Genomic DNA, 12,090 nt, shown 5'->3' with positions numbered 1-12,090 from the left:
ACATGTATTTATTTTTTTAATTTATCATTTGAGTTATTTATGTATTGATGTGTGTTTCATTTACTCCTTCATTAATTCATTCATTTTTTATGAATTACATTAAATACATTTATTTATTATTATTTTTGTAATTTATTATTTTATTTACTTATGAATTCATGTATTTGTTTATTCATTAATTCACTCCATTCATTCGTTCATTTTTTATTAATTTTTATTTATTTAATATTATTTTTATTTGCTGTTTTATTTATGCATTTATGTATTTGTTTATTCATTCATTCACTCCATTCATTCATAAAAAATGTATCAATTTATATCAGTTATGTATTTTCAATGTATCATTTTATTTATTTATGCATTCATGTATTTGTTTATTCATTAATTCACTCCTTCATTCATTCCTTCATTCATTCATTCATAAAAAATGTATTAATTTCTATTATTTATGTATTTTAAATTTATAATTTTATTTATTTATGCATTCATGTATTTGTTTATTCATTCATTCACTCTTTCATTTATTCATTTTTGTTATTAATTACATTTATTTATTTTTCATTTATTTATTATTTAATTTACTTATGAATTCATGTATTTGTTTATTCATTCATTCACTCTTCATTCTTTTTATTAATTGCATTTATTAATTTATTTTTTAATTCATCATTTTTACTTATGTGTTTATGTATTTTGTATTCATTCATTCACTCCTTCATTCCTTCATTCATTTTTTATTAATTTATTTAGTATTTTTTCATTTATCATTTAATTTATTTTTGCATTAATGTATGTTCATTCATTCATTCACTCATTCATTCATTCAGTTTTTTATTAATAACATTTTTTTTTCATTTATCATTTTATTGAATTATGCATTAATGTATTTGTTTATTCATTCACTCTTTTATTTATTCATTAATGTTTTATTAATTAATTTATTTTTTTAGTATTTTTTCATCTGCCATTTTATTTATTTATACATTAATGTATTTGCTTATTTATTCATTCATTCAGTCATTCATTCATTATGTTTTATTAATTATTTAATTTATTTATTAAGTATTTTTTTCATTTATTTTATATTCATTCACTCCATTCATTCATTCATTCATTTATTATTTTTAATAATTACATTTGTTTATTTATTATTTTTAAATTTATCATTTTATTTATCTATAAATTCATGTATTTGTTTATTTATTCATTCTTTCATTTTTTTTCTTAATTAATTCATTCATTTAGTATTTTTCCATTTATCATTTTTCATTATTTATGCACTAATGTATTTATTTATTTATACATTCACTCTTTCATTCATTCGTTTTTTATTAATTTACGTATTTATTTAGTATTTTTTATTTGTCATTTTTGTTTATGCACCGTGTATTTGTTTATTCATTCATTCACTACTTCATTCATTCATTCAATTATTCATTCATTCATTATTTTTTTTAGTAAATGTATTTATTTAGCATTTTTCATTTGTCATTTTATTTAGTTATGCATTAATGTATTTGTTTATTCATTCATTCACTCTTTCATTCATTCATTACTTTATTTTTTAATAATTACATTTATTTATTTATCGTTTTTATTTTATCATTTTATTTACTTATGTATTCATATATTTGTTTATTCATTTTTTTTTAATTCATTGCTTGTATTGATGTGTATTTATTTATTATTTTTTCATTTATTAATATGTTCATTTATTCATTCATTTAATAAACTAGGTTACATAATTATTTATTCATGCATTTATCCATTAATTAATTCATTTATTTAGTCATTCGTTTATTCAGTGAACAAGTTTATTTGTTTTAAGTAACAATGGTTTAAAAAGTATTATAGATTAATTTTTACAAGCCACAGCCATATCCCTGCAGCCCAAGACCTGCTACTCACTGAGGCTAAGCAGAGCTGAGCCTGGTTAGTACCTGGATGGCCGACTATTTGGGAAATCCCATCATCCAAGTGGATACATAAATAATAATACACATAATTTAATTAATAAATTGCAGTCTCTCAAACTCAAGTCTTTTTAAAATGAAGAAACTACAAAATAACAATGAATCTGCTTTTCTCAGATGTGTGTGTCGTCCTCCAGATTGCTGTAATTGTACATCTGATGGGTTTGTCCTCATTATAGAGTTCAGATCATGCGCTGATGCAGAAGAAGCCCATTATAGGGTGAATTGGTGATCAGAGACCCTCAAACGCTGCTCTTAATAACACCGTCAGCCTTCAGTTAACAGCTCCTCGAGCCAAGGAGAACAGAGAGTCTGCGGTTTCTCCAATCTTCTGGCCATCTTCAAGACTCTTTCCCACCGGAGGAGATTAAATATAGAGCCGTATGTAAATCCTCAAGGCTGCAGCAACTGGTTTTTCTCTGCAGGATCATGCCTGCTGGGTCCCGCAGGAGCGGCTCTGGATTCTGGAGGAATGCTGGCGTAGAAAAAAGCTCCTGGGAGGATTTATTTGAGGATGCCAGCTAACAGTGTTACAGCACAGAGAAACATTCACTCACCTGAGCTGATCTGGAGAGGAGTGAGAGTAGTGTTTTAGTTTGTGCAACAGCGCCCCCATTAGAGAGAACTGTGCTACTGCGCTTTCTGGCATAACGATTACAGCAATCTGGAAGACGCAGCCAATCACATGGATCCTGATTTAAATACGAAATCAATTCATACAAATGGATGAATAAACAAATTAATGAATACATAAATAAATGAACGCAGATTAATAAATGAATGAATAAAATAAAATGACTAATTACTAAATTACTAAAAAGAATGCAATAATTACAAAAAAATTAATTATAAATAAATGCATAAATAAATAAATGGATAAACAAACAAATTAATACATACTGAATGTGTGTTTCTGTCAAGCTGATTTGAGAAAAAAATTGATGTCAAAAATTTAAAGAAAACAACATTAGCAGTGTGTTTAAAATAAATGAATGGATAAGTATATAAATGAATGAATGAATGAATGAATGAATGAATGAAGCACAAAATTAAAAAAACATACAAACAATAAATTGACCGTTAAAATAATAGATACATACATTAATTACAAAAAAATGAATGAATTAATGGATAAATAAGTATATGAAACACAAAATAAAAAATACAAATTTAATAAATGAACCGATAAAATAATTGATATATACAGTAATTACTAAAAAAATGACAATTAAGGGACAAATAAACATTTAAATGAATAAATACATGAATGAATAAATGAAACACAAATAAAAAAAAATATTAATTAAAAAGCCGATAGCTAGATAAATAAATTGATTACTAAAAATGAATGAATGAATAGATAAGTATATGAATGAATAAAAACATGAATGAATTAATGAATGAATGAATGAATAAATGAATAAAACACAAATAAAACCAAATTAATAAATTAAACAATAAAATAATTGATAAATAAATATATTACTAATAAATAAATGGATAAATAACTATATGAATGAATGAATGAATGAATGAATGAATGAATGGATGAATGAATGAATGAAACACAAAATAAAAAACATGCAAATAAATAAATGGACTAATAAAATAATAGATAAATAAATACATAAATTACTAAAAAATGAATGAATGAATGGCTAAATAAGTATTTGAAAGAATAAATACATAAACAATGAATTCATGAATTAGTAAAACAAAACAAAAAAATGAAAACATGCAAATTAATAAATCGACCAATAAAATAATATAAAAAGTAGTACATTAATTATAAAAATTAGGAATAAATGGATACGTATGTGAATGAATAAATACATGGATAAATGGATGAATAAATTAATGGATATGTTAGTATTTGAATGCATAAATGAATAAATGAATGCATGAATGAATGAATGAATAAGTGAGTGAGTGAGTGAGTGAGTGAGTGAGTGAGTGAGTAAATGAATGAATGAATGAATGAATGAATGAATGAATGAATGAATGAATGAATGAATAAGTGAGTGAGTGAGTGAGTGAGTGAGTGGGTGAGTGAGTGAGTAAGTAAATGAATGAATGAATGAATGAATGAATGCATTAGTATTTGAATGAATAAAACACAAAATAAAAACACATACAAATTAAAAAATTAACCGATAAAATAATAGAAAAGTAAATACATTACATTAAAATGAATGAATGAATAGATAAATAAATAAAGATTGAATCAATAAATATTTATTAATTGATTAATTAATACATGAATAGACAAATGAACACATAATGAATGTGTTTTCTGCGTGCTGGTTTGCCGTGTGATTGGTTCCCGAATAATGTGCGCTCTTAAACAGTGCATGTGTGTTATCTTTGTTTTTACCGTCGCTCTACACAATTTACGAGACGATCAGAAATGAGAGGGAGTGTTATAAAGCTGAATAATTAGCTTAATCAGACTGTCACAATGAGCAATTTGTCTTTGACAGACTGACTGTATTGTTTTAATGCATGCTCTTATTATATTAGTCTGAGCGTATCTGAGCTATCAGCTGAATTAAATCCAAATCCCCCGTTGTGAACAATTAGGTTTTATTTAAGGACGCTCTGCTGTTTTCAGAGACAAAGCAACTATTTTTGTGGCTCTGTTTGAAACGCAGCAGACAATAGATTCAGAAGAGCTTTCCGAGACTCATAAATCATCAGGTGTGAAGCTTTTCTTTTCTGTACACTGACCGTCAGATTCTGCTCCATCTATTATGTGCAACTTTTCATGAAACAGAAGCAGTTTTATCAGCAGTTGCACGATTGTTCTCGCGAGTTATGTGAAGTCAAATGCAAAGTTTTGCAAAATCTGAAAACTTTTTGTGCCTTGGATGTATTTGTGCCGTGTATTTGATTTAGTTTGTGTGTGTGTTTTTTAATTAAGATTTATTTATTTGATTTTTATGACAGTTAAACAAAAGTAAAAAAAAGACAATAACAGTACAGATTAGGGATGTAACGGTATCAGAATTTCACGATACGGTAATACCTCGGTATGAATGGGACGGTACGATATTTATTGAATCATTTACAGGAAAAACAAAACTTATGAAAATACTCCAAAAAAGTGCCAAAAGTGTCAATGACATACAAATTAGCCATCTATCTGTAAGCTTTGAAACAGGAACTTCAATTTTAATAACAAAAAAATATTAAACCATGTAAAAAAATTAAGTTTCAATTTAGTATTGTTGAAAACTCATCACATTCAACATTTAATCACTCACTCACTTAGATAGAGATGGGTTTAAAGGAAAATTATCATATAAATATAATCTGGTAAAAGCTGGTATCTCTGGGTATTTACAATGTCCCCTGCAACAGAAAAAACCCTCTCATTTGGGACTGAGGTTTCTGGGACAGAGAGATATGATTTAGCCCAGGTTGACAGCAGTGGGGTAACATTGTGCATTGTCTTTCCAACACTTGAGAGGACAAGCCATGAGTGAGATAGAGGTCTCTTTGCGGTACAAGTCAATGTCTGCATCAATCTAACAAGTGTGCTGTGTTTCTGCAGTCCCCATGACTGTTATTAGTCGTATTCCCCAACTTGCAGGCATGTGCACACATAGGGCTCAACCTGTGCAGTGCACATGCCCTTTTTAGTCTTGGATAGAAAGTGCCCTTCCAAAATAATCAAAAGTGCCCCCGTGATGCGACACACCCTCCGTCCCGCCCTTCAGTAGGCGCGCAACAACACCGCTCTTGAGTATGCGCGCTCAACCCCCCCTCCCTGCTTTACAGTACGCGTGCGACAACACAGCTGATCTTTTTCATCCCCGCTACTAGCAGCACACTCCATTTCCGCATTACTGGATCTGTAGCGACAACAGACCGCTAAGGATGATGGCCATGCATGGGCTGATGGGAATTGTAGTTTCCGGTACCTCCCGTTCGCTTCATTCGCCTGAGCAAATTTTCTCAGAAGACCTCTAGTTTTACCGAGTCATGCGACTACGGTAATATCGAAAAAAATTGCGGTATGACGTATTTACAATAAGAAAAAAAGTATATAACAGTACGAAATAAACCACACTATAAGCCTCGTACTGTGCGACACACAGGGCTGGCGCGTCCATAGAGGCGACCTAGGCGACCGCCTAGGGCAGCAAAATACAGATGGTGGCATCCGCGACACCTCTCTCATCACCCGCATCCTCAGTTATGTCCACGATACCTCCCTCACCCCCCGCCACCTTAGTTATGTCCGCGCCTAGGGCGGCAGAATACAGAAGGCGGCATCCACGACACCTCCCTCAACACCCGCCACCTCAGTTATGTCCGCGATATCTCCCTCACCCCCCACCACCTTAGTTATATCCGCGCCTAGGGTGGCAGAATACAGAGGGTGGCATCCGCGACACCTCCCTCAACACCCGCCGCCTCAGTTATGTCCGCAATAACTCCCTCACCCCCCGCCACCCTAGTTATGTCCGCACCTAGGGCCGCAGAATAGAGAGGGCAGCGTCCGCGACACCTCCCTCAACACCTGCGTCCTCAGATATGTCCGCGATATCTCCCTCACCCCCCGCCACCCTAGTTATGTCCGCGCCTAGGGCAGCAGAATAGAGAGGGCAGCGTCCGCGACACCTCCCTCATCACCCGCCGCCTCAGTTATGTCCGCAATACCTCCCTCACCCCCCGTCACCTTAGTTATGTCCGCGCCTAGGGCGGCAGAATACAGATGGTGGCATCCACGACACCTCCCTCATCACCCGCATCCTCAGTTATGTCCGCAATACCTCCCTCACCCCCCGCCACCCTAGTTATGTCCGCACCTAGGGCGGCAGAATACAGATGGTGGTATCCGCGACACCTCTCTCATCACCCGCTGCCTCAGTTATGTCCGCGATACCTCCCTCACCCCCCGCCACCCTAGTTATGTCCGCGCCTAGGGCAGCAGAATAGAGAGGGCAGCGTCCGCGACACCTCCCTCATCACCCGCTGCCTCAGATATGTCCGTGATACCTCCCTCACCCCCGCCACCTTAGTTATGTCCGCGCCTAGGGCAGCAGAATAGAGAGGGCAGCGTCCGCGACACCTCCCTCAACACCTGCGTCCTCAGATATGTCCGCGATATCTCCCTCACCCCCGCCACCCTAGTTATGTCCGCGCCTAGGGCAGCAGAATAGAGAGGGCAGCGTCTGCAACACCTCCATCAACATTGCCGCCTCAGTTATGTCCGCAATACCTCCCTCACCCCCCGCCACCTTAGTTATGTCCACGCCTAGGGCGGCAAAATACAGAAGGCGGCGTCCGTGACACCTCCCTCGAACATATGCCCATTTATCGTGTTATTTCCGACCGCAATACATACTCTGGCGCCAAGATATTTATCTAAATTTACAAGCGATCTGAAATAATTAATACATTTTTCACACAGGCAGTAGATAACCGCTTTAGCTACTGTACACCCAGCTGCCACCAGATGGCGCTTTCCATAATGGCGGATCATCAGACATACACCACTGTCATGTAAACCCCTGACAGATGAGCCATTGCAATGGTGAAAATCTCAGGCATACAGACACCTTCTTCTGTCCAAGCTGGGCCAAGGTATTTGTGTGTTTCAGACATCCAGCTCCCCCAAATTTTTTAAATATCTAATTTTAAAATATGTAAAAGTTCTTAAACCAATAAACATTTGCTAGACAGATTTTAAGTTAAAATTATGTGGGTTTTTCATTAAAAAAGCTCAATAATCTGCCAATTAGGGTAAATAAAAAAATTGTTTTAGGATTTAAATAAGATTATTTTACTTATCTCACTGGCAGATTAATTTGTTTTACAGGAAAAAAATGACTTAATTTAGAATTATATCTAAAAACCGAACAATTTTCTTTAGATATTTAGTAATATGCTAGATATGCGAATATGTCTAGAAAATGCTTCCTGATTTAATTTGATTTTATTTTAAATATATTTTTTAAGTTATTTGAACTACAAAATACAATATGATTTATTTTTCAGTGTTAACATTTATATCCATTTAAAAAAAAAAATGTCTTTATTGTCACTATGTTTGACTGTTTGGCACTTGACTGAATAATAATAATAATAAATAAGTATGCTATTGGCTACTTCCAGCTGTTTTTGTTCCTGTCAGCCCATATTAATGTTTTGTGTCTATTTATTTAGATTTGTGGCAAAAGTCATGTAAAAAGTGGGAACAATAGGAAGTTGTTTCTGCAGAATAATATTTAGAATTGTCTTAAAACATAAATGTTATGATGTAAGCAACTCAGTTACAGCGAATAAAATCAATAATGTGTGTTTTAAATTTATAGTGTGCGAATAATCAAGAATTGACGATAATTTGTTATTTTTTTTGCTCCAAGAGGGCCCCAAATAAAATCCTGCTTAGGGCCCCCTGAAGACTTGGGCCGGCCCAGGCATAAACAATATGATGTACATTATTTTTTTCAAATTGAGCATATAAACAGGTCAGTACCAGAAGTTGAAGTTGACAGCATGGTGTCTGAGGTAAATTAAACAATGATAATAAAAGAAATATAAAAAAAGAAAAAATTAAAAGCGAGAGTAAAGGGAAAATAAATTAAAATAAATAGTCTGGGGGGTGGCACGTTCTTCAAACTAGTGGTTATATGTCAAGAAAGAGTTGTGTGCTTGTGCTATATCAGCAGCACTAATGCTCATCTGGAAGGCACTGATCAAAACAAAAATCCAAGATTGGCAACCACTGATGGTCTGTTTAACTGTTTTCTTGCTAGTGAATCGTTCAGATTTTCCTCTTACAAATTCCGCCATATAAATAGCAAATGCATCATAGCCACAGTAACTGCCTCAAGTCTCAGAGACCTGACATGCTCCAAGAATGACATCCAAATATTAGAAAATTTGACCACTGAACCTCGAAGACTGTTTAATTTTTTCTAATTTAACAAAAAATAAGGCATCTTTAATCCACTGATGGGGGTTGAAGAGACTTCCGTTGCAACAAAAGGCACCGCCTAGCTCAGGGATGGCCAACCCTGTTCCTGGAGAGCCACCTTCCTGCAGATTTCAGCTGCAATCTATATCAAACACACCTGCCTGTAAATATCAGGTGGTGTTCAGGTGCTAATTAATTGGATCAGGTGTGTTTGATATGGGTAGCAACTGAAATCTGCAGGAAGGTAGATCTCCAGGAACAGGGTTGGCCACCCCTGAGCTAACAATGACACAAAAGCTATTAATTCAGCTAAATAAAATGTTAACTCGCAGTCAGGGGGAAAAACTCCAAACAGGCCAATTTACGGAGAAGAATCAATATTAATAGATGTAATTGCTGAAAATGAATCAAAAGCAGACTCCCAAAAAGGAAACCAAAACATGGTGAACTAGATTTGCAGGTTCAGCATGACCTTTGTCACAGGCTGGATCAATAGCAGGGAACATGCGAGCCAGTTTGCACTTAGACCAGTGAACTCTGTGGACCACTTTGCACTGTAGAATCCCATGACGGGCACTTACAGATGATGTATGGACATTTTGTAAAATTGTTGACCAAATATCTTCTTCTATTTCTATGTTAAGATCCGTAGCCCAAAAAAAACCCCTAATTGTCAGATGTAGAAGTATGGGACGTGAGCAAGGCGTTGTATATTGTGAGTGTTTTTTTAACCAACTCTATCGTTGGGTCAGCAAAAATAGTAGAATTATCTTATCCATACACTGTAAAAAAAATCTTAATAGGTAATCGCTTCAGTATTTTGTCTGTTTTTGGTTGTGAATTGCATTATAGGATGTTGATCTTTGCTCTGTCAGCTTTTGATGTTGAAAATATGGAAATGTATTTTACTCCAGTATTTACAGTAGAGTTTCTGCACTCCTGCTGCTCCTCATGGCGCTTCTGTTCACACAGTCTTCTATCTCGTTTTAACTCAATGAATGCTGAAGTCTATTTAACTGATTGTATTGTATTTACATTAAAACATTGATGCTGTGAAAGAAACCGTATTAAAGTGAACATAAAAGTTACCAGAAGTTTATCGGTGGCTGAAAAACACTAGCTGTGAATATAGCCTATAAATAATGTGTGCGTGTGTGTGTTCAGGAGATCCCGTTCTACCACATCTGGAGTGGTTCTCAGAGGACTCTTCACTGCAGCTTCACCCTGGAGAGGCAGAGTCTGAGCACCAGTGATCTGTCCTGCACGCTGTGTGTGTGGCAGGTGGAGGGAGAAGGACAGAGCTTCAGCCTCGACTTCAACATCGCTAAGGTTATTTCCTATTGCATTTCTCTTCTGGAGAGAGTCTTGTTTTTATTTTAGGGGGGAAAAACTGCTGTGGTCAATGTTATTAGCCCCCGTAAATACTTTTCTTGTCAGCTTAGTCCCTTTATTAATCCGGGATCGCCACAGCGGAATGAACCGCCAACTTATCCAGCAAGTTTTTACCCATCTCTGGCAAAACCCCCTAAATAATAATATATTTTTTTTATATTGTCTACAGAACAAACCACTGTTATTCAATGACTTGCCTAATTAACCTAGTGAAGCCTTTAAATATCACTTTACGCTAAATACTAGTGTCTTGAACAATATCCAGTCAAATATTATGTGCTGTCATCATAGCAAAGACAAAAGAAATCGGTTATTAGCTATTTCTATTACTTTATAAATGCGTTAAAAACAGTTAAGCAGCACTTAATTATTGAAATAGAAAATGATTGCCGTAAACTGCTTCTATAGTAAATAGCAAATATATAAAAAGTCAGCGTTTGAAGACGTTTAAAAGCTTTCGAAAATTGCATGACAAGCTCGGCTGCTGTTGAAAAGTTTTGATCCACTACAAATGCTGCCTACTGTGTCTTTGCATGCATGTGAATGAGTCTGTATACATACATAAATACACACATGCACACAGTGTTCAGCATAAATGAGTACACCCTATTTATTTCTCAATATAGCCAATATATTTTGCTGCATACACTATAAAAACATCCTGGTTGTCTTATTTTTTTAAGCTGAATCAAGTTAACCTTATGAGTCCATTCAACTTATATTATGCTAAACTGACTTAAAACAGCTTGTGTAACTTATAAAATCAAGTCAGAACATGATTAACTTACACTGTAAAAAGTGATTAGTACTTAAAGCGAGTAAACCAATTGCATTAAATGCAACAAGCTGACTTAACAAAAATAATGTAAGACAACACATTATCACTTGGAACTGTTAATCTGACTTAATTCTTATAATTATGCTAATTGTAATCACTCTTTTAAAGTCAGCTAATTATTTTTTACAGTGTCAGACTATTTTAGCATGTCTGTTTTCAGATAACTACTATAATTCTAACAATATTACACATTTGGTGCTTCATTGAGTTTATAAAATCTACAATTATAACCTCTATTGAATTTAGAAGACATGCTGGAGTCTGGATGAGCAGATTTATTATAGTTACTGTCATTTTGCTGGCGGTTCATTCCGCTGTGGCGACCACAGATTAATAAGGGGACTAAGCTAAAAAAAAAAAAGGGAATGAATGTCATTTAGCTAAACACAGAAAAGCTGGAAAGAAACAAATCTAATAAAAGTGTATTGGAAAAAATTATTAGTTTAAAAAAAAATTTAATTTACAATTTGTATAATATTAAAAATGAAGTCAACTTAAGAGTTCCAAGTGACAACTTTTTTGTAAAGTCAACTTGCTGCTTTTAAGGCAATTGGTTTACTCGCTTTAAAAAACTAATCACTTTTACAGTGTAGTTTAGTAAGTTACCATAGCCTTAAAACATATGCTGTCAGCAAGGTTATTATAGTTAACGAAAACGAACGAAAAACAAAAACTAGTATTTAAAATAGTTCTCGTCAACTCAATTAAAAATAAAAACGAGTTATTTAAAAAACTAGAACCAACTGAAACTGTATTGTGTACATATAAAACTAAAATTATAGCAAAAATCTTCTTCGTTTTGGGGTTTGTGAATCCATTTAATCTTATCTCCGCGCTGCAGGTGTTTGATCCGTTCGCACCTCAGAGCCTCATCACTGTTGCTCCCGCGACAAAAACATCGAGTGGACATGACAGCAGCATGGTGACGGCATTATTTACAGACACTTAAAACTATTACT

At 34.2% G+C, this 12,090-nt stretch overlaps 1 protein-coding gene across 4 annotated transcripts in view; it reads left to right on the top strand.

Moving 5' to 3' along the window:
* unc5a (unc-5 netrin receptor A) overlaps positions 1–12,090 on the top strand; it is a 521,085-nt gene that overhangs the window by 500,000 nt on the left and 8,995 nt on the right. For all 4 annotated transcript variants that reach the window (XM_021481074.3, XM_021481073.3, XM_021481072.3 and 1 more), the window contains 1 exon segment: positions 10,066–10,230. In XM_021481074.3, the coding sequence (XP_021336749.1) occupies positions 10,066–10,230 (165 nt within the window).

Source organism: Danio rerio, chromosome 14 (assembly GCF_049306965.1).
Source record: "Danio rerio strain Tuebingen ecotype United States chromosome 14, GRCz12tu, whole genome shotgun sequence".
Lineage (NCBI taxonomy): Eukaryota > Metazoa > Chordata > Actinopteri > Cypriniformes > Danionidae > Danio > Danio rerio.
This window is presented reverse-complemented; position numbering and strand designations above follow the sequence as displayed.